The 24,703-nt window shown below is 38.3% G+C and overlaps 1 protein-coding gene across 1 annotated transcript in view; it reads right to left on the bottom strand.

Moving 5' to 3' along the window:
* The window catches only part of ANKFN1 (ankyrin repeat and fibronectin type III domain containing 1), a 268,470-nt gene that overhangs the window by 120,065 nt on the left and 123,702 nt on the right, over positions 1–24,703 (bottom strand). Inside the window, exons 4-7 of the mRNA XM_012736042.3 lie at positions 24,460–24,661; positions 21,961–22,171; positions 3,717–3,911; positions 1,860–1,973 (exon numbers count right to left, since the gene is read on the bottom strand). Coding sequence (XP_012591496.2) covers positions 1,860–1,973; positions 3,717–3,911; positions 21,961–22,171; positions 24,460–24,661 — 722 coding nt within the window. The remainder of the gene's footprint in view (positions 1–1,859; positions 1,974–3,716; positions 3,912–21,960; positions 22,172–24,459; positions 24,662–24,703) is intronic.

Below are 24,703 nucleotides of genomic sequence, written 5' to 3' on the forward strand. Positions count from 1 at the left end.
CCTTCATCAAAATCCTGAGCTGGAGAGAGGTAGAAAGATAGGAAAATGTCCATGCTTCCAAACTGCCTGCAAACGCTTGCTCTGAATTTCTGTCTTGACCGATGAGACAACCAAGAGAAAGTATCAGAATTGTTTCAGAGGATGTCTACGCAGGGGCTGTCCTGGGTGGCTTTGTTTATTTTCTGTTGTAAGTACACTAGGGCTGCCTTCTCTTAGACTGATGCAGAAAATTCATGGATAACCAATTTACTTCTGTCTTACCTAATATATTACAGAGTGGAGTTATCTGGAGGATTCCAAGTACCCCAGAAAGTTACAAGGTGTGGGCAGAGTAGTTTTCAAAGATATATGAGGTTCCCCTGGGGACAGGCCCTGGGAAGGAGAAAAGAAGGCATGTGTACTACTTGGACATTTTTGAAGGTAGAAAGAGCCCTGGTGACCTGAACGCTTAGAAAGTCTACCTTGTAGCCTGGCACCTTGGAATATGTGTGGAGAGTTTTATTAGGTTCTAGGGCTATTCGGGGTTATTTCCATATGTCCTTGTGTATGAGGAAAATAGCTTTCTATTTCTTTCTCCACATTTAAAGGTCAACATATCACGATGAATCTAGCTCTATTGTGAGCACTTAGGCAAATTCCCTAATTTTTCATTGCCTCTGTTTTTTTACCTGCAAAGATGGAATCATAACAGTACCTACCTCATGAGATTGTGGTGAGGATTGAGCAGAGTTAATAGACATAAATGATTTAAACAGTGCCTGGTGCATAGGAGGTGCTATGTAAGCATTAGCTGTTATCATCATAGTACCTCTGAGATATCTTTCTCCTCTGAGCTCTCCCTTTCCTTTCCTGTTGCTGCCGCGGTACCCAGATCAGCCTGTCATGACCTCCCTCTTGAATAGCTTCATAATTCATTTCCTTATTCTAAATCCATATCTCCTCCAATACATCATACACAGTTTGCCACTGCAGTCTCTCCAAAGTCTACCTCTGATCTTGTCCCCATCTTATTCAATGGCTTTGCAGAATTTATCACACAGAGTTTAAACTCCTGAGCCTTGATTTCAAGCTTGGCTGCACCCCTACCTGCCGATCCCAGTTTCACTCTCTAATCTCACATTTCACCGCACCGTCTCATGAACCTATGCTCAGGTGGAGCCATGCTATTTTCTATTTCCTCTACATGTTTCCTTATTTTTCCTCTACTTGACCTGGCATTTTCTTGCTCTTCTGCCTGTGCTCAATGTCCTTTTCATTCATAATTTACATTTGCCCTAATATCTTCCAGTCTAAATCCAAGCCATCCTTCAAAGCCAAGCCCAAATGTCGCCTCCACAAGAGGGGCCTTTACAGATGCCACCATTTTACCATCACCTTGTTCTTTCCTGAATTCCAACATACTTTATCTGCTTTTTCTTTCTTTTTTTTAAATCTTCAACCCTAGTTACCTGGCATTATAGTTATCAATCTGCCCCCTATTTTCTATGTTCCACACCCCACCCCTCAGCTCCTCAGATCAAGTTTGATTCTTTAATGTTTCCCACTCAGACCTGTCCCCAACCCTATGCTATGCATGGAGCAGGGTCTCTGCAACAGGAATGGGACAGTAATTGAGGGGCTTGGAAGGGCAGTCTGGTCTTGCAGTCCTTCCTTTCTGTTACTTATTTTCAGTCACTTTATGGCTCCTCTACATGATGCCTATGGAAATATTTCAACTCCAAAAGTGAATGGGATTTAAAAAATCCTATTGGCAGGAAAAATACACACACACACACACACACACACGAAAGGCACAAGTGATTTACAGACAACAGATTACTTTTAAAGAAAGAGCAGTGAAAATATCTTGCGTTCAGTACCTTTATACCTGGTCACTACAGCTGCGTTGACGCTGAGAGGCTCTTGGAAGCTGACGGTGAGTGATGTGCTGCTGGTTACCATGAGACACACATTGGTTGGCATCTCAGGGGCTCCTGGGACAGAAGGAAAAACACAAGGGTCTTAACACAGCAAATCCTTTTCAGACAATGTTCCTCCTCTTCAAAGGATACCCTGAAACACACACTATGGAAACATTTGTTTGTACAGCCTAATAGCTTTTGCTTTTGAACATTTTCATTAGAAGTCTCAATGACTTTTATTTGTTGCCATTGTGGTCTTATTTGAGCATTAGCACATCTTCTGGAAATGTAAATAGTGCCAGTTAAGCCTTCCTAAAGTGTCTTGGAAACACAATAGGAGACTGGGCTGGATCAGTGGAGGGAAGGGCAGAAAGTGAAAGCAGGATCCTACATTGTGGAGACCCTTACGTTTCATAAAGTACTTTGATGTAAATCATTTCATTGGGGCCTTTTGGCAGCCATGTTGGGTAGAAAGGGCAAGTGCTGCAACCCACAGAGGCCAAATTTCTTGTACAAGAACACAATGAAGACGAATAGCCAGGATGAAAGCCCGTGGCTTCAGATGCCTAACTCTGGGCTCTTTCCAGTACAGACAGTATTCTTAACGCACCTTGCTCTCAGGCTGCCTCCTAGTAAAATGGGTAGTGTTTTCTGAGAAAAAAAATGCATGGACAGATGTCATGCTCAGAAGCCTTAGTTTTTAAAGGACTCCTGATGGCTTTAGGTGTTGCTTAACACTCAGAAGTTGTTTTATACTTTAAAAAATTACAAACATTTGACAACAAGTCTAAAAATGTGTCTGTTTCTAATTAGTGTGGCCTGAATGAGACACAATAGCAAATTCGTTTATTAAAGCAGTTGCTGAATCTCTTTAAACAAATCCATGCATTAGCATTGCTGAAGAGATGGTTGATGCTGAAAGCAAACTTTCACTAATGTTGCTAAATTATTTGCTGCAAGAGAAAGGATTAGGCCCAGGCTTGATACTTAGTGTACAGTAGTATTCAAGAAAACAAAATTTTCACTGCTTTTGGCCTTTGTCTGCATCACAACTAAGATTCCTAAAGCAGAGGCAGAGAATTTCCAGACTAATGATCTGACCTTTCCTTATATTTAAATTTCAAGCCTAATTTTTTGTTGTTGTTTAGGTAAGATCTCCTTCTAGAATAAGAGTTCAATATTTCGTGTTTGAATTTTATATTTTGTTTTTGTATCAGAGGCTGCACTCAGCAGTACTTTCTAATGCTAATGAGTATTATTCAAAAAGCAGGCTTTTCCTAAACTAACAAAAAGAATTGGTAAAGAGAATGGAAGTGTAGACAAAAGCATAATTCATGGGTTGATTGACTGTCTTTCTCTGTTGCCTGTGTTCAGTTTATAGCTCTACATAAAAAAAAATGCAGTGGAGAGTTGAAAACAGCTTAAACTTCAGCTTGAAGCAGAAACTGGACAAATAGGCAAACAAATATTTTTTTCCACCTCCCCATCTCAAAATATAACCACTTAGGGCATCAGACCATCCAGATCATTAGGCATTAGGGCATAGAGGATGGAAAGTGCTAGATGAGTGTGACATGGTGGAGGGAGGCCAGAAGCATGAAGCCTCATGGCTGTGGTCAGAGGACCCCTTAGGAGCCAGAAACTCAAGCAAGACAAAAGACCCTTTGACAGCCTCCCAGAGCCCTTGCTCCAAATAGGCTGACAACGGCCATCCATGACCCTGTAGAGTTGCAAAAATATCAGTAAAAGAAGGCCTGGCTGTCTCAAACCAAAGCTCAGTCTAGTAAAATGCAGAAGTCCTCTGCTTATACTCACTGGCATGCTCAAAGCCCGTTTTCATGCGTCTGTAGAGCCGATACCTCCACTCCCAAGCCTTCAGCTGTTTCTCTTTCTCTGTGTTGTCTAGAGTGAATCCTTCATTCTCCACCTGGGCAGATAGTTCACTCACCCTCTCCTGGGCTTCCTGGACCAGTGTGTTGAGGTGCATTGCTCGGCTTTCCAGGCTGACAACTAAAGGGAAAGAAATGGGATGACTCTTCTTTCTTTCTGGGGAAATGCTGCTTTATTGGCAGGATATAGCTGAGAGTCTACTGTGGGTTTTCAAAACTGCCTTGGGAAAATGGAATCTGTGTTCGTTACTAACTGTCTTATTATGATAAAGTCTAATGAGTGACATTTACAATCAGATTAAGTGGTCAATTCATCAAATTAAGATACTCCTGTTGCTCTGTGGCCCACCTGTAACATGCACCCCATTTAACTGCTTAGCGCAGCTAATTAGAATTCCACCATCAAGTACCCAAGAGGACCACTTTTAATGCAGATTGCACACATTTGTTTTCATGACCTTTAGAGGGACAAACACTTAGAAGCAAAAGCTCCATAGGGCCAGGAAGACCCTAGGAAAAGTTATCCATGAGGCAAGTTGCATTCTGGTGAAGCTATTTGGGTTTTTTGTTGTTGTTTTGGTAGAAACTGATTGAGATTTTCTGCTGTTAAAACATTCTTCCCTGCTTATAACCATTTTTGTACATAAATCTTATTATTAATCAACTATTTATTGCTAACAAAGTGTGCCATTATTGCTGCTACAGTTGAGCTAGTGAGTTCTGATGACTGGATGACTTGAATGTGATCAGGCTTTGATCTTTGACTATTGTGTGATTGCAGGAATGATCTCCACAGATGCCCATGTCCAAGAGGGTAATTTATACAAGCTCTTCTTGCTGAGAGAGGTTGTAGAGCTTGATATTTCTACTTTTCCCAATGTGTGATAGTGTTCATTTGATTTACATCAGATTGCTTACCCAACCTACCCTTGTGTGATTGAATTTTCATGTCAACGAAGGGGAAAGAAGAGCCCTCATCCTTGTGCTAGGCAGGGAGGCCACTTCTGGCAGCCTTATGCATATGAAGTCCTGCCTAGATGGTCACTTGGTCACTTCAGAGGACCCCCTCCTGGTTACTGATAAAAGACAGCCTTGGCATGGGAATGTGGTAGGGGATCACCAAATAATCAAATAAATCAAAATGAAGTTCCACAGATCTGTTGCTGAAATGTGTTTGACACCCCCTGTGACCAAAACAATATTTCCTCCTGGTGGGTGGGAAAGAAATCCAACATTTCATTCTTCGAATTAAGGGGGAAAATATTATGAAGATAACTCAAGTGAAAATTTGTTAGGTATATTTTCAAATGGAAATTAGGTGGTTATATATTCATATTCTCTGTGTTCATAGGCATGTTTGCATTAATTACAGGAAATGAATACTAATTTATTATTGCCCCTGCGCCCCATCAGTCTAAATTTATTTACAGATGAGGTCAATGAAAAATTACTTGAGTCTCTTTTCTTTTTCTTTCTTTCTTTTTTTCTTTTTCAAGTTGCTGTTTAGAACACTCAGGACTGTGTTTTGCTGCAGATTTGTCATGGTTAATGAATGTTGCTGTAGCAGTCAATCATGTACTCTAAATACTGTCACACTTTTATTTAAAAGCCTCAGTCATGAGCCATGACAGAAAAATAAACAAATAAATATAAAGCTAAAAAACTCTTTCACTGAGCAGCTACACTATGCAGAATCCCTTGGGAAGGCTAAAGGAGGCCAGAATAAATGATAATATAAGTGCTGTGGACGTAGGGAAGCAATGATGGCGTATGAACGTGGAGGTTCTGGAGAAAAAAAATACACATACACACACGCGGGCGCACACTCCAGTGGAAAAATTGGCAATATTAGTAGCCTCAAGGTGCAATTTCCTGGAGCAGTGAGATTGACAAGTCAGTACTAAATGCTGTTAATTTAACTAACTTCAGATTAATGGTAGAGTCTGCTATGACTGAAGCCCTCAAACACAGTCTCATTATAGCCTTGCTGGGAAGGTCCTAAATATAGGCATTGACAGTTTAAAACAAATTCGTATACATTTGTGTATTTTTAGACATAGGTTAGGCGTCAGAGTTTGTGTCACAGTTTTCAGGTTGATTAATTGACCCAGTAACTGCACCCTCTACCCACTCTCCCCCTTCTTCCACTCCAAATTATAGAGAAAATGGGGGAATTGTCCTTGTTAAGTTATTCAGTGAGCTTTTCATTGTAAGCCTCATGTTTGAATTGCATGCATGCGTCAACACTCGGGTGATAGACACATGATTTATAAAAATAAATTTTTCTAATACTATGAAATCCCCCCTATTAATTTTTATATCCACAACAGTTATTACTGGTGTGAATTCCAGGTGGCATTTCAGATGGACAGCTTCTCTTGAGCTGTGCTTGGCTCCCCTGGCATTCTTCCTGGTCTCCCTAGCACCACACATTTTCTTTCTGCATTCTCCCTTTCCTCCTATGCTTTCCACTTGATGCCATTTGAATTATAATGGTAAACGGATTCCACTTCTTCAAGGTAATGCATTTTTTGCCTGTTCAGAGACTAACAAGGGAACTCCGTAGAAATTTATAGCCAGGTGGGCTTTTCCAAGATTCTTTAGGTTCCGGTGCTCATCAAACTGGGATATCTAAACTCCAGTGTAATATAGTGGTGATGGTGGGTGGGGTGGGGGTGCAGTGGGCATCTCTGAAGCCACAATATGAATATATGTGTCATTTTAGAGCATCAGATTTTATAGACGGCTTTGGTGCCTATTAAATAAAACACATTATTTAGAAATGAAATAGGTCTATGATGGAGGAGAATAGAAAATTTTTCAAAAAATTTAAGATTTTTTTTTAAAAAAATAAACTTTCTAGAAATTGATTCCTTCTTTTCAGGTTAAGTCCCCAGGTATCCCTGAAACTACACTTACCCGCCTCTGTTGTTAGAAGTAATTGCATGGACAGCTTAGAGAGGCTCTGACTGAGCCACTGGTTTCCAACCATTTCACCAAGAAAACCTTTATTTTCTTTTCCTATGGATTTCTTTTTAATAGCTGAATAAAACAGTCTCTTTTGAAAGATTTTTTTTGTCTACCAAACCAGCTGACTTATAAAGTATTCATGTTTCTCCCTATTATTAATGACCCATATAACTGCCAGTAGAAGCATCTGTTCAGAATGAGATAATCAACCTAACAAACTGGGTTAATATATTTTAAGCAGAAGCAAGTAAATATGACAATTGTATTAGACTGTGTAGTTTTATCTTGGGTAATGGTGCTATAGGTTAGGTTCTTTGACACCTTAAAAATTGTTCTGGGAACCCCATTCCTATTTTTGCGACCCCAGAATGGGAACTTTTTCAACCTCCTTATTTTAAAGATGGAGAAACTGAGTCTCGGGGAGGTAGAATGACTTACACGACATTTTATTAAAAACTTAAGAACTCAGTGAACTCTCTCTAAACCGAATGGAACAGAAGTCAACCTATTATTTACATATTGCCATTCTCTAATCGCTATTTGGTGGGAGATTGGTGAACCCATTTTGGCCGGTTGGTTGGACTTAGAAGACAGAAAGGTTGTGTCTATTTTATTATTTATTTTCCTGCCCATCTACTTCTCTGTTTCTTGGGTCCATTCCCCTTTTATTTCTACCCCCCAGGATATTTTCCCGTTGGGTCCAGCATTCCTGATCCTTCTGCAAGATTTTGGTCTTTTCTCTCATTTTAGTTGGTCCCTTCTCCAGCTTAGCAACTATCCCTCCGAGCAGCCCTGGCCAGCACAATGGAGGGTCTGTGAGTGTGTGGTAAGCACTTCAGCTGGGGCAAGACCACTCAGCGGCTCCTGAAACAGGCTCCGCGCTATTGTGGTGTTTAATTATCAACAGCATTTCTACCACCCAGTGCTTCTGAGTGGGTATTTGTTATAAGACCTGCCCTGCTAATTAACTACGGGATAGGGGTGAGGAGTGGGGCAGGAACTTGGTGTTCAAAGAATACAATTACGGTTACTGTTTAAATCCTGAGATAAATAATGATCAGGGGCTGAACAAATTTTCTACACCGTCAGAATCTAACCTATGGATTGTCAGCTACTTACTGTTTCTTAACTTTGCCCTTGGCCTGCAATTGCTGCACTGGGGCCTGGTTTATAACTGCTTAAAGCTGAAAATATAATGAGGGTAAAAAGTAAACTAACTTTAAATTTTAGTTGAGGATTTGAAGGAACAATTCATTTGGCTTGCTTGAAAAAAAAATGGACACATTTACCCATTACTAATGATATGCCATTTTTCAACTCAGCAATAAATTTTCCATTATTATTAGCATTTTCCTCTTTTTTAATGATGAGGCATAAAGATAATCACTTAATCTCAGAGTTAAAAGGATTCTTTCCGACAAACCTTAGATGCCTTTTTCTATGGAACCCTGGGACCCGGAAGATTTTCTTCTAGAGGGAACTCACTGCTTACTGACTTGGCTCTGTCCTTTTTCACACAACTCCAAATTGTAAAGAGTTTCCTTATCCTGAGCTGACATTTGCTTTCTTATTATAGTCATGTGTTGCTTAATGACAGGTATATGTTCTGAGAAATGTATCGTTAGGTGATTTCATCATTTATTTCATCATAGAGTGTACCTACACAAACCTATATTCTATAGCCTACTAAACACCTAGGCTATATGCTATAGCATATTACGCTTAGGCTACAAACCTGCATAGCATGTTACTGTACTGAATATTGTAAGCAATTGGAATACAATGATAAGTATTTGTGTATCTAAACATTTGTAGACATAGAAAAGATACAGTGAAAATACAGTATAAGAGATAAAAAGTGGTATACCTGCATAGGCCCTTTCCATGAATGGAACTTGCAGGACTGGAAGTAGCTCTGGGTGAGTGAGTGAAGGTGAAGAACTAGGACATTATCGTACACTACTGTGGACTTTATTAACACTGTATACTTAGTCTACCCTACATTTATAAAAATATTTTTCTATCTCTAATAATAAATTAAACTTATGTTATTATAACTTTTTTATTTCATAAACTTTTACATTTAAAAAATGTTTTGAGTCTTTTGTAATAACACTTAGCTTAAAACACACATTGTATAGTTGTACAAAAATATTTTTTATGTCCTTATTCTATCAGCTTTTTCTATTTTTAAATTTTTTTCTTTTTTTTGTTTTCTTTTTACTCTTTAAATGTTTTTTGTTAAAAACTAGGACACAAACACACACATTAGCCTAGGCCTACACAGGGTCTGATCATTAGTATCACTGTCTTCTACCTCCACATCTTGTTCCACTGGAAGAGCTTCAGAGGCAATAACAGGCATGGAACTGTCATCAACCATGAGGACAATGTCTTCCGGATTACTGCCTTAAGGACCTGCCTGAGGCTGTTTTACAGTTAATTTAAAAAAAAATATATGTAGAGGGATACATTCTAAAATAACTATAGCAAGTATAGTATAGGAAATACATGAACTGGTTAACATGGTTGTTTATTATCATTATCAAGTATTATGTATTATACATAATTGAATGTGCTATACTTCTATATAACTGGCAGCATAGTAGGTTTGTTTACAACAGCATCACCATGAATACATGAGTAAAGCACCATGCTATGATGTTATGACAGCTATGATGTCACTGGTGATAGTAATTTTTCAGCTCCATTATAATCTTATGGGATCAGTTATGTATATGCTCTCCACTGTTGACTGACACTTTATGCAATACATGACTGTATTTTCAAAGTGGAGGCAATGTGGCAAAAGGGCTTTGGGGTCCTATAGATCAAGCACTGCCTCTTACAAATGTGTGACCCTCATTAGTTACCCTGCCATATTTTCTCATCTGTAAAACTGGCATAATAATAGCAACTGTCTCATAAGTTGTAATAAATTAATGATAACCTTTTCACAGAGGGCTCTCAGTTAATGGAGGTTTGTATTATTATTATTATTATGGCATCCATTGATCTTACAGTGTTTAGAGTCACATAAAATAAATCAAAATACTTGTTTTATAAAAAAGCTCAATGTTCTATCAAAAAAAAACTTTTCTCAAATAAAAATTTTTCATTCTAGCTACTGTTCAGAAATATATGCTAATAAGTGATATCAATTTCAACCCTATTTGTTATTTAAAAGGAAAAAAACAAAGTCATTTAGGTATAAACCTTGTATTGTAAGCCAAAATCCTCTGGGCAACCAAAAAGAGCAGTTCAAAAAATTTATCTTTGCTGATCATAAGTGACAACCTTCTAACAACTTCACAACTAACTTACTTGTTTTAAATTAGGAATACCAAAAAAGTATTAATAATATAGAGATGTTCTAATACTTAAATGTTTTAAATTCGATAACCCTTACACCAGAAAAACTCAAAACATAAGTTCCAATATACTGTCTTGTTAAGGTTCAGAACTCAAAATTCACTTTGGCCCCCACTCTTGGTCATATTTTCAGGTTTTTGCAAGGATTTTCAGAGTACAATTCCAAAAAGGTTTTAGAGATCTAAAGATTAATTGTTTCATTTTAATTACTGTGGAACTTTCTTCTCCTAGAACTCATTACACCTGAACATGGGGCTCTGGAGTCTTCTTCCCTGCTACTTTATACTTCCCAGAAGGACATGTCTTCACAAGTCCATATTTTGTAAGTTAGGTTGTAACTGGTGATTCCTTAAGAAGCCAGAACTAATGACACAAAGTGGGACTTCCTGCCCAAACTCAAAGAGGCAAATGGACATCTTTTCTAAAACAAATGCACAAAAGACTCAAGTGAATTATTTAGGAAATCCAAAACACATTATCTAGTGACATCATAGGGGATTTAAGTATGAATTTAGATAACCATATCTTCTCCCAATATGTTCAGTGCTGTCCATAGATATAGAGTGTGAGCCACATCATTTAAAATTTTCTAGTAGTAACATTATAAAAACAAAAAGAAATAGGTAAAGTTAATTTTAATAATATATTTTAGTTAACTCAATATATCCAAAATGTTATTTCAATATATAATCAATATAAAAATTATTAATTTGCTATCTTTTATTCTTTTTTTGGTATTAAGCCTTTAAAATCCAGTGTAAATTTTACATTTAGGACACATTTCAGTTTGTACTAGACACATTTCTTTTTTAAATTTTATTTTATTATAAATTGACAATTTATAATTTCATTTATTTATGGGGTACAAAGTGATATTATAATTTGTGCATACAATGTGGAATAATTAGACCAAACTAACTAACATATCCATCACCTCAAATACATATCAATTTTTTGTGGTGAGAAAATTTTAAGTATACTCCTTTAGCAATTTTGAGATGTATGATACACTGTTAGTAACTATATTCATTACACTATAAAATAAATTTAAAAGAAAACCTTATTCCTCTTGTCTGAGATTTGTCTACCCTTTGACCATTATCTCTGCATTCTCCTAAACCCCCATCCTCTGTAACCAGCATTCTACTCACTGCTTCTATGAGTACGATTGTTTTAGATTTCACATGTAAGTGAGAACATGAAGTATCTGGCTTTGTGTGCCTGGCTTATTTTCACTCAGCATGATGTGTACTACAGTTCCATCTATGTTGTTGCAAATGACAGCATTTTCTTATTTTTAAAGGCTGAAACATATTCCATTGTATATATACACAATTTTCTTTATTCATTTATCTGTTGATGGTCACTTAGGTGGATTCTATAACTTAGCTATTGTGAATAGTGCTGCAATAATCATGGGAGTACAGACATCTCTTCAACAAACTGATTTCATATCTTTTGGTGAGCATCCAGAAGTGGGATTGTTGAATCATATGGTAATTCTGTTTTTACTTTTTTGAGGAACCTCTAGATAGTTTTCCATAATTGCTGTACTAATTTACATTCTCACTAATAGTGTATGGATCTCCCTTTTCTCCACATCCTCACCACTACCTATCTTTTGTCTCTTTGATAATAGCCATTCTGATAGCTTTGACAGGATATTTCAATGTGGTTTTAATTTGCATTTCCATAATGGTTAGAGATGCTGAGTATTTTTTTTCATATATCTGTTAGCCATTTGGATGACTACTTTTGAGAAAAATCTATTCAGATTCCTTGCCCATTTTTATTTGGTTTATTTGTTTTCTTCCTATTGAATTGTTTGTGTTCCTTACATTTTTTGGGATATTAACCCGTTATTAGATGTATGGCTTGCAAATATTATCTCCTACTCCATAAGTTGTCTCTACATGCTGTTAGTGATTTCCTTTGCTATGCAAAATCTTCTTAGTTTGATGTAATCCCATTTGTCCATTTTTACTTTTGTCACCTGAACTTTTGGGGTTATACTAAAAAAATTATTGCCCAGACCAATGTCACATAGTTTCTCTCTTATGTTTTCTTCTAGTAGTTTTACAGTTTCTTGTCTTGTATTTAAGACTTTAATCCATTTTGAGTTAATTTTTATATATGATATAAGATTCCAATTTGATTCTTCTGCTCATGGATATTCAGTTTTCCCAACACTATTTATTGAAGAGACTATTCTTTTCCCATTGTGTGTTCTTGGTATCTTTGTTGAAAAAATTGGCTGTCCATGTATGGTTTCATTTCTGGGCTCTCTATTCTGTTCCATTGGTCAATGGAGTAGACATGTTTCAAATATTTGATAGTTATATGTGGCCAGTGGCTTCTGTGTTGGACACTGTAGTTTTAGAATATAAAAATATACAAATTTAAAAAAGTGCTTGTATTTGGCAGTGTTCTGCAACACAAGATGGGTAAAATATTTAAATTCTTTACCAGAAACTCTTAGGTTGTTTTATTTTGTTTTTGAGAGTTATAGTGGTTAACAGTTTTTTTTAACCATTTACAATGTGCCAGGTAATGTGAGAAATGTTTTAATGGTATTATTCCATTTAGTTCTCAACAGTCCTAGATAGGTTAGTATGGTAGCCAGTCTCCAAGAAGGCCTCCAATGACCTCTGACTGCTGTTGTTCACACCCTTGTAGAGTTCCCTCCTACACTGTGCCAGGGTTGGTCTGTGTGGTCAAGAGAATTCAGCACAAATGACAGTATGCCACTTCTGAGACTAGGTTTTGAAAGTTAAAAGGTGTTGCTTCCACCTTGGTTGGTTTCTCTCTTTCTTTATCAGATCATTTTCTCTGGGGGAAGCCAACTGCCATGTCATGGAGCAGCCAGGAATAGAGGCCCATGTAGCAAAGCAGGCAGGGCTGGCTCCAATAGCCACTGTGAGTAAGCTTGGAAGGGGATCCTCCAGCTCAAACAAGCCTTAACATGACAGCAATCTCATGTTATCCAAACTGTCTAGCTAAAGCCTTTCCCAGATTCCTGACCCACAGAAACTTTGTGATTTTCAGTTGCTGTTTTTGTGTAGCTAAACTTGTATAAGTAATACAAGTAGAAACAATTATTATCTCCATTTCACAAATGAAGAAACACAGTCCCAGAGAGGTTAAGGAATTTTCCAATAACTACAAAATGTCAGATGCAGGATTTGAAACCAGACTTCTCTGACTTCAAGAATTTAATTTTTAGCCTCTGCTAAGGATTACTTTAAAAGCTGCACCAAATTATTTTTTTTTTCTGCTGCTGCTGTTGTTGTTGTGTGTGTTGTGTGTTAAAACTTATAGGGAAAAATCTGGACACTCTCTAAACTTATGGCAATGGTTAAATTGGCGGAATTTAGGGAAGGTAATCTAGACTGTGTGTGCATGAGAAATATCTATTTAGGGATGCATTGAGTGGGCTGTCAAAAACATCTTTTAACTTTATAATGTTTCAATTTTTGACAGGGAGAAGATATTTTGTGTTGTATGTATATTTAAGAATTAAAAAAGAACAAAGGAAAGAAAAGATGACTATCAAAAGAAGGAAATCCTGCTATTTACAACAACATGGATGAACCTCTGGAGGATATTATTCAAGGTAAAATAAACCAGGCACAGAAAGATAAATACTGTATGTGGAATCTAAAAAAGTCAAACTCATAAAAGTAAAGAGTAGAATGATAATTGCCATGGGCTGAGAGTCGGGAACATGGAAGATATTGATCAAAAGGTACAACCTTTCTGGTTATAAGATGAATAAGTTCTGAAGAACTAATGTTCAGCATGGGTGGTGATAGATGTTTTAATTAATTTGATTGTGATAATCATTACACAGTATATGTACATATCAAATCATAACATGTTTGAATATATTTGAATACATTCAAATTTTATCTGCCAATTAAATATTTTAGAATTAAAAAATCAAGAAAATAGAACTACCAACTTGTGAAGAACAGGTGACTGGAACTTAGACTGTGGCCACCTAATGTTTAAACAGTTATTTGGAAACATAAAAAAAGTCAATGCAGTTGATATTTAGTAAAATCATTCCCTTCATAAGAAATAATATATTCATACTATTCAAAAGAAATAGGCTTGGAATTCATTCAGTTCAATTAAACAAGCATTTATTGAGTGCCTCCTATTTGCTGGGAAGTCAGTGATGAATGAGACAGATGGATCCTGTTCTTCTGGAGTTTACATTCTAAGGTTGGGAGGCAGAAAATAAGCAAATAAAATCGTTGAGAAAAATGTGATAAGTGCTGTGCAGAAAATGACAGTGGAGTGATGTGATTAGAAAGTGACCTTTTAGATTTTGGAGTTGGTGGCCAGAGAAGGTCTCTCTTGAAGATGTCACATTTAAGTTGAAATACAAATGTTAAGAAGGAGCTGGCCGGGTAATGATCAAGATTAAAAGCATTCAAGCATTCCAAGTAGAGGGAATGGCTAGCACAAAAGCTCAGTGATAAGGTAGCTGGGCACATTCAAGGAACAGAATGGAGGCCGGTGTGGGGGAAGGGTGGTCAGTATAAGATAAGGTTTGAGGAACAGGTTTGAAAGTCAGGGTGAAGATCTATACTCCAATTTTAACGAACAGATAAAAATATTTGGGGCTTATTCTAGAGACCTGTCTAAGGCTCATTCTATACATATTCTTAATGGCTGTAAATCTTTGGCCTTTGAGGGTGGATTTGATTTCAGGAAACTTCTCTAAATTATTTGAGGCCAAGTCTGTTGAACATAGAGAGTGACGACGCTGGGCAATGCTGTTTTGGAACAAAAATCAGGTGTGACTCTAAGCAACGAGTCAGATTTTCTCATAAACCAACTCAGAGGACAATTCCAAAAGTGTTCAGAGCAATGGCAGCACTGTTGGAGCAAGTGTGGGGTCTCCCAGGAGGACCATGTTGAAGGATAACATTCGCTTGGATTGTAGACTTTAGAGCGTGTTTGTTTACATAAAGCCAGCCTCATTAGTTTACAGTCACACCTCTTAGACATGGCCTGAACCAGTCCCAGCACCAACATGAACCCCTGACTACTGCAGAAACAAGTGGTGCATCCTGACAAGGCTGCCAAAGTTATAGCCTTGCTGTCTGCACCGTACTTGAATGACAGCAACTCTGCATTCACATTTCATCAAGTAACTGGACATGACAAATTCTGGGTGACACTTCCTAGCTCCACAAGCGGCATCTGAGAGAAGGTGAGAGGGAGGCATTCCCAAGAAATGCAGAGAGAGAGGAGAGGGCCCAGAGAGATGGAGAATGCAGCTGAGGGGGTAGGCAGAAAGACTAAAACTGAGGCATCTTCAACCACTCTTACCAGTCCATATTACTAAACAGTGCAAAAATAAAAATAAACAGCCTATATCTATAACCAAATCCTGCAGCAGTGCCTGGAAAACAACAACAACAGCAGCAACAACAAAAAATGCCCCAAAGTTTAAGTTACTAAAAGATTTAAAGTTTTTTTTTTTTTTGAGACAGAGTCTCACTCTGTTGCCCTGGCTAGAGTGCCGTGGCATCAGCCTAGCTCATAGCAACCTCAAACTCCTGGCCTCAAGCGATCCTCCTGCCTCAGCCTCCCGAGTAGCTGAGATTACAGGCATGCGCCACCATGCCCGGCTAATTTTTTCTATTTTTGGCAGAGATGGGGTCTCGCTCTTGCTCAGGCTGGTCTTGAACTCCTGAGCTCAAATGATCCACCTGCCTTGGCCTCCCAGGGTGCTAGGATTACAGGCATGAGCCACCGCACCCGGATTTAAAGGTTTTCTTCCCCCATACATTGTGTGTGCACACATGCATGTCCACAACACACATAATGAACGTGTGTGTGTGCACACTAAAGCTCAATATGTGTGATGTCCAGTGGCATAGATGGGGCTATCACAAAGGCGAAAATGTCAACTAAAATTTTCTGAGCACCTACTATGTACTAGGTATTAGGGTCAGCATGAGACAAAAATCCGCATGAGTGACCAGACTTGCACATGGTAGGCATCCCCAAAGAGCTGTTTTCTTTACAATTTCTGTTTACAGGGCCTCTGTGATGCCAAATAAGTGGCAGCCTCGGAAAGGCAAGGCCCTCGTTGATGATTCAGCAAATTCCTCCTGGAGACTGTTGAACTGTGATTTTAGGGTGGGGGCAGGATATGAGTTAGTCAGAAAAAGGGAGGGGTTTATGACTGGGGGCTTTTATACACAGCGAGTCTTTCTTCGATAGCAGTTATTTCAATTGTGCATCAGTCACAGCAACTGGGATCCTAAGTGTACGAAAGGATCCATGGCACAGCCACGGGCGTCCTGTGCTGCCTCTGCACGCTGCCTTCCCTAGTTGCGGTCCCCTCAGGTTCCATGCCTGTTTCCTAAGCTCAGCACACCCCTCTGCAAGGAAGTGCTTGGGATTCTACTTCAATGATGGCTGATGTTTTCTTCTGCAAGGGATGGGTGTTACTTTTTGCTGTTTGCCTAAAGGTGGGAAGAACAGAAAAACGGTGCTGAATAAAGATAGTGGATTCATCTAATGAGTAGGCAGGTTCCTATATATATATTTATATATATTAATATATATGTATTTATATATAAATATATATTATATATAAATATATATTTATATATAAATAATATAATATATAATATTATAATATATAATAATATAATATAATATAAATAATTATATGATAAATATAATATTTTTATATAAATATATATTTATAAATATATATTTATATATATATATTTAATCTCAGAGCAGTGTGCATGTCTGGATGGGTGCATCTGAGACTTTTGCTATCAATAAAGAAATGTACGTGGTTGAGTTTCAAGCCATGTGCATAAAAAACACCTCCATATAGCTCTGTGGTTGAAGGGCTAAAGACAGGAAGACAGGCTTGACCAGTAACTTGGGAGTCAAGTCCTTAAACCCATCTGTGTCGTCATGATTTTTGTTAAGAAATGGGGAGAATAACAGAGGACTTTCTTCCGAATTGTGTTAGGAACCTTGTTTGGCATTGTGAGAAGAGTATTGGGTTAGTTTTCAGAAGGGACAGCACAGGGAAAGGAAAGCGATAAAATTAAGCTTATTAGAAACTCTATGTTTGAGATACGTACTTGACCATCATTAGAAGAAGAACAGATGGGAGCCACAGAAGGATTGAGCATCTATTCTGCCAACAGTGAGTGTGGCAAAGCATTCCCACAAACACTAAAGCATTTAAATGCTGAAGATTTGGATTCAAATCATGACCTCACCACATATTAGTTTTGTTGTGTTGGGTGAACTATTTGGCTGTTCAAATTCCTGTTTCTTCATTGATAAAAATGAGGAAAATAACTCCCACCTCACAAGCCAGTTGTGAGGATCAGGTCAGATGATGCAGACAAAAGCATTGTTGTATGTGTAAAATACTCTAAGAACTTGAGTCATCATCATTACTTTCCTTCTCTTCTATCCTTCCTCTTCAGCTTCTGGGGAGCAGTTTGCAGCAGGTGTTTGCTTATCTGCTCCTGGCCAACACACTGCGGTTTTTCTCATAGGTTGGCTCATAGTCATGCACAGAAGCAATTCTGTTTCTTTCCTACTTGATCTATAAAGTGAATTAAAAATCCCCCAAAACATCGTGTTCTATCCTGCCTCTCTCCAACAGGACCAACACCTGAGTGCACAGACTAGAACAAAGAAATACACCATAGGATTTTATCAAACGGTAGAAAGGGAAAGATGCGGGGAACCAGTGGCCATAGCCCTCCATACTGGTAATTTGGAAAGGCAGTGAATTGGTGCGGAAGGATCCCAGGTATTCATGTCCCACAGACTTGGGCTTGTGCCCTTGACATCCCTATTCATTTGCTGGGTGTGTGACCTCTGCCCAGTCACTTAATTTCTCAGAATTTTGCACATTCCTCGTCTTTGAAGTGGAGTTATAACATCATACTACAGGGTTAGTGTGAAAACCAGAGATAATGTATGTGGAAACTGCATAGGGACTCAATCAATATTCCTTTGCCATTTTTTTCACATGTGTGATGCTATCCATTTGACTTCTTGGGTGGCCAAGGTGACTTAGGTGTCGTATTTCCTGGAGACTGAAACCTGGCTTTATCTCCCACTGTCTGTTCTTTACAACTTTGTGATGGTAACACAGTTATCATCCCAGAGGGAACAAGGAAAACCAGGGATCTCTTAAACAAATTTGCTTTTGGTTTAACTAGATATTTAGTACTTGAGTTCTTTTATGGAGGTTTAATTATGCACAGGGGGTTTTGGGAGGTTCGGCGTCTTACTGTTTTCATGGAAAATGCAGAATTCTTTGTAGCGTCTCAGGTAAGTAGGACTAATGTTTCATCCAGCCCTGTGCAGGATGGCCATGGCAACATGTGGATGAATGGTCTCCTTGTTCCTATAGAATGGAGCTCAGTCTGCATTCTCCATGTTCAGACCCTCTGATTCTCTCTCCACCCCTCTCTAACTGGATCTTTGGGAGAGACATTATTGCAGAATAAATCAGAAGGCAGCAAAGATGCCTTTTCAATTTATTTCATCCGTATTTGCCCATCCCTCCAAATCTTCCAGTTCCACTAAAAAGGAGCAGCACTTTGACTGTGGAGCTCTTTGGAAGAGCTCAAATCCTACTGAACACAAATCCTTACTCTCTCTGACATGGATGTGGTGAGCTAAGCATTTTTAAAATAAAGAATTTTCTGATATAAGGATCTGCCTCTGTACCTAGTCTTTGGGTGGTAGTGGTTTATGAAATTGAGGAGCAGAGATGTGACCTCTAATTATATATTTGCTTGCTTCTCTTTCAGCCTTCTGGGTCTCACCACTTGGAAGTAAGTGAATCAGTATTAGTGAGACTAACAGTTTGATGAGTTTACTTTTTTCTTTTAGGAAACATAAAAACGGTGGCTCAGAGCCATTGTGGTCATTGGGTCAGAGAGTTTGCACCAAGGGGAATGTGAGTACCTACCTCATAAAGTTGTTGTGAGGATTAAAGGAGTCAATACATGTAAAGTGCTCAGAATAGCGCCTGGCACAGGGGAGTGCCACATGCTATTATCCCATCCGTTCCTGGGCAGGGTCTGTCCTTGGCCCCAAGGCAAGTACTATCAGCTCTATTTCAAAATACATTCAGAAAGAAGCCAGTCGCAAAAGACTACATGTTATATGATTCCCTTATAGGAAATATCTAGAATAGGCAAATTTATCAAAAGAGAAATTACATTAGTGTGGTTGCCTAGGGCTGAGAGGAGTAGGGAGGTTGAGGAGTGACAACTAAAGGGCATAGGGTTTGTTTTGGGGTGAGGAAGTTCTAAAATTGACTGTAGTGATAGTTGCCCAACTCTGTGCATATATATATAAATTTATTCTCTAAAAACCATTGACTTATATACTTTAAATGGGTAAATTGTATGATATATGAATTATATCTTAATAAAGCTGTTAAAAAACATATCCAGAATTCTACCACTGCTCAACATCACTGTCATGCTAGTCTAAGCAACTGCTATCCATCTCCTGGACCACTGAAATAGGCTCCTAACTGGTCTTCCCAGTTGCACAATTGCCTCACAATTGTCAAGTCTCCACAGAGCACTGTAGTGATCTTTTGATATAAAACAGAATATGTCATGCACCTGCCTAAACTGCTCTCCTACCTTCCCAGCATACTCAACAATCAAAGCTAAACACTCACTATCGTCTCAAGGTCCTACAATCTGCTCCTGGTTACTTCTTCCTCAGCCACCATTCTCCCCTGTGCTACTTTGCTCCAGACACATTGCCCTTCTTGTTCTTCCAATATGTCAGTCTCATTTCTGCCTGCCTCAGCACCTTTGTGTTTGCTGTTCACTCTGCCCAGAATTTGATCCCCATATCTTTTCATGACTATGACTCATTTCTTTCTTTCTCTCTCTCTCTTTTTTTTTTAGATAGGGTCTCTCTCTGTTCCCCGGGCTAGAGTGCCATTGTATCAGCCTAGCTCACAGTAACCTCAAACTCCTGGGCTCAAGTGAGCCTCCCAAGTAGCTGGGACTACAGGTGTATGCCACGCTGCCTGGCTATTTTTTTTCTATTTTTAGTAGAGATGGGGTCTCGCTCTTGCTCAGGGTGGTCTTGAACTCCTGACCTCAAGTGATCCTCCCGCCTCAGCCTCAGAGTGCTAGGATTATAGGCATGACTCATTTCCTTATAGCATCTAGAACTTAACTCATATGTCATATCAAAGAGGCTGTTCTTGCCCAACCCTATTTATTTATTTATTTTTAAATTGACACATTATAATTGCACATATTTGTGGGGCACAATTTGGTATTTTATATACATATATGCTGTATGATGATCATGTCATTGTATTAATTGTGTCTATCACCTCATGCACTTATTATTTCTTTGTGGTGAGAACATTCAAAAACCTCTATCTAGCTATTTTGTATTAATAATATATAATACCTTACTTTAACCATCATCACCCTACTGTGCAACAAAACACTAGAAGTTATTTCTCCTATCAATTGTCAAAATTAAAAATAGAACAACCATGGGTAAATTCCCACCTAATGGGTATAGCACGTGATGTCTGGGGGTTGGGCCCACCTGTAGCTCTGACTTGGGTGGTGCAAAGGCAGTAGATGTAACCAAAGCATTTATACCCCCGTAATATTCTGAAATAAAAAAGCTATATTACTGATATGATTTTTAAAAAAATAGAACAACCATATGATCCAGCAATCTTGCTACTGGGATATATATCCAAAGGGAATGAAATCGGAATGTCCAAGGGATATCTGCACTCCTGTGTTTATTGTGGACTATTCACAATAGCCAAGTCATGGAATCAACAGATTCCAAGCATCCACCAACAGATGAATAGCTAAAGAAAATGTGGTTATATGTAGGTTATCTATACACAGTGGAACATTAATCAGCCACAAAAAAGAATGAAATCCTGCTATTTGCAACAACATGGATGGACCTGGAGGACATCAGATTAAGTGAAATAAGCCAAGCAGCACAGAAAGACAAAATATGGCATGATCTCATTCATATATAGAATGAGTTGATATTATAGAAGCAGAGAGTAGAATAGTGGTTACCAGGGACTGGGGAGGAAAGAGTATGGGGAAAGGTTGGTCAACAGGTACCAATCCTATTTAAAATAGTCCCTTTCTCATCAATTTCTAGTCATTATCCATTTTGTTTTCTTCATAACATTTATAACTATTTGAGTTTATATTTTATCTATTTACTTGCATACTGGATGTCTCCCCCACCAGTATGTAAGTTCTATAAGAATAGGGGCTTTTTTCTTGTTCACCTAGCACCTAGAACAGTGCCCTGCACTCAGTGTTTGTCGAATGAATGAAGGAAGGAAGGAAACTACTACACTGACTGTGGATACATAAACACAAATGCTCATTCTACACTGACTGTGGATACATAAACACAAATGCTCACAAAAAGAGACATAAACACAAATGCTCATTCTTTTTCTATGTATACCTCCTATTCTATATCCTTACTTGGTATATCTGACATATTTTAAAGGTCAGGATAAAATTCTTAGGAGGAACTTGTTTTCAGGCTCCTTTTCAATGCCATTCAGCATATTCTATTTATAATACAACTTGCTGCTCAGACTGATAAACACCATCACTATGTGCATGATAGTCCATGAAAACATGTAAAGGATTTCAGAGCCTATGCTTAGTCAACCATTCCTGCTGTGAACATCAGCAATGGCTATTTTGGTGACATAAAGCTGAAGTCTAGCTTTTGTAGTCTATGCATTTATTCTCAGGTTTACTTACAGTGTGGACTTTCTCGGGCCCCTGTCCTCAGAAGAATCCTCGCAATGGGCACATTGTTGGTCATAATGGCAATATCCAGGGGCGTCAGCCCCTCGCTGTTGGGCGTGTTGAGATCTAGTTCTTCTGGTGTGTACTGATACAGGAGGATCTGCACAGCATCCATGTCCTGCTGCTCAACTGCCTCAAACATGGCTTCATTGCCCTGGAAATTCTGGAGCAGAAAAGTAAAACCAGATTAGCACGGTTTCATGGACCACTGTGTCTTTGTGGCTTAGGTATTTTAAATTTTGAAGAGTGGTGCTTCAGGGACTGCATACCCACTTACAAGTGGTATAACTACAATTTATCCCTAGGTCTCCAAAGTCCAAGACCCTCCCTACATCATTTCTAATAGGCACTGCTTAGATAGTACATTTAGATGCATTGAGACAATACAGCACAGCATGGATAGGCTGCAGATAAGAATAAAAATCAGCTTTTCTCAAAGTAGGCTTCTGAAGAATACTGTTCTATGGGTCATTGAAGTCTAGCTATGTTCCATGAAGGTGTTCTATGAGGAAAATAGCATGTGGTGAAATAAATTGGGTAAACATTGGATTAAACCAAGTTACCCTGGTATTTCCCTGTAGGACTTCTCAGAACCTTTAATACATGAATGTTTATGGAATGCAAATCAGCAATAGAAAACAATAGCCAAAGACAATATGGTTCCTTGGAAAACTTCTTTCAAAGGATTAATAGTAAACAGAGTAGAAGAGCTCTGGAATTCTCTCAAATACATATTTCTGTAGCTCATGGGAGAAGATTAGAGCACATATTATTTACATATCTATCTGGAACCTTCCCTCAAGTGTTGCTTGGTCTTTAAAAATGTTGAAATACCATTGGTTTTGACCTAGCATAGGGGTCACCTGATTAACATGAGAAGTCTTCAGTGCTCAAATGTTTAGGTGGGCAAGTTTTATTTCTAGTTTCATCAAAATTGTTTTTTCCTATCAAAGGCTGCAGGTAGGTTTTAGCTGAATACATAACACAAAATTGGAATTTGAGGAAAATACAAAGTGGTTATGCAAATGCTTATTTTGACAATGGGGACCCAGGGGATGAAGCTATTTTGGTATGCAGTTCTCTTTGCTACAAGACAATCTGCTGAATGGTAAAGTATTTTGTCCACAGTTTGCTAAGCTGAAGAGCCTCTGATGCTGCAACTTAACCACAGCCAAGCCCTCCCAGAAGATAAGTTTGGAATGAGAAAACATATTAGAAAACAAATGAGTTCAAAGTTAAAATGCTGCCCTGTCCACAGTTGTGTATTTGTTTTTGATTCTTAGTATTTCTAATTTCTCATGTGCCATATTTACTCTCACTCTTAAGTCATTTCCTCCTTCAAGCTTTTGTTGGCAAACTCTGGCATGCTTCTATCTGGAAAAGCTGGGACTCATTTCTGTTTTAAGAGCAAACAAATGGTGCCATTATCCTTTGCAAAAATACCCTTGCTAAGGTTATTAATATTATGCCTTCAGCTTTTACTGAGGGCCAATATAAGGAACTATTATTTGAGAATGTAACATCCTCAATTTCACTCTTTATGCCATTCGCTGTTACATAATTCACTATGACATCTACAGGGGCTGGAGGAATTAGCAACAAGAGAATATCCGTTTCTCCTGTGGGACTGTTATATTTGTAGTTATCAGGTAATGGGATGCTATAAGCAATTTTGTTTCCTTTTCTGCTTTGACTGCCTGAGAACTAAAAGATACATGTAATGACAAAGTTCTTAACTTCTTTCTTAACTTCTTGTAGGGGGGTGTGTGTGTGTGTGCATAGGCGAAATATAGGTATACACATACACACACACACACACACACACACATATATATACACACACACCCAGGCAAATATATATATAGGCAAAACTAGCCCCCCAATATATATATGTTTTTGCTTAAGTTTTGGTTTATCTACTTCTATTCTCACTATATATATTCTTTTTCTAGTTTTTTTCTTTTTCCTTTCCTCCCTGATCCTCTGCCATCTTGCCCATTATGTAATATATATGCATTCTTTGCCTGGATTCTGTTTTGAATGCCTTTGGAAACCATGTGGGGTATACACTAGAAATAAGTAAATGATATTAATATTACTATTTGAATGAACACTGGAGCTCTCAGAAAGCCTGTTTAATCTGAGACACCATATTTGTCAAACTGCTATTTTTGAGATTTTTTTTTTCTTTTTTGTATACCAGTAAAATAAAAATTGAAGGAAAAGTAAGAGAAAGAAGTTAATAAAAAGGAAGGGGAAAAAACTCACATCACTCAAACTTTGTCTAACAACACGGGTATGTGCAGCTCCTGCCTTACCTGACTCTATTGCGGCGTTTATAGAATTGCACGCATCGGCTTCTGAAGTAAGCGTGGATATCTTGGAATCTCCTTAAACCCAAACATAACTGAACAAATCAAATGAACACAAGAATAAAAAGAGTTTCGTTACCACTGAGGTCTTTCTGAGGCTCAGCCGATCCGTTCTTGTTCTGAAATAGGCCTCATCAAATGAAGAGTGGCTGCCCTTCAGCTTCTCAGAGAGGTTCCTGTACAGGCGCTTGGCAGCGTTGGGAGATGACGGAGCACTATGTTTTTTCGACTGAGAAAGATGTAAATTCTGCATTTGTTGGGTCATTTTCACACGGCAATTCCTAAGGAAGAGGAAAATCTGATGCTTTTACATAACAAAATTA

The sequence above is a fragment of the Microcebus murinus genome, chromosome 18, assembly GCF_040939455.1.
Source record: "Microcebus murinus isolate Inina chromosome 18, M.murinus_Inina_mat1.0, whole genome shotgun sequence".
Classification (NCBI taxonomy): domain Eukaryota; kingdom Metazoa; phylum Chordata; class Mammalia; order Primates; family Cheirogaleidae; genus Microcebus; species Microcebus murinus.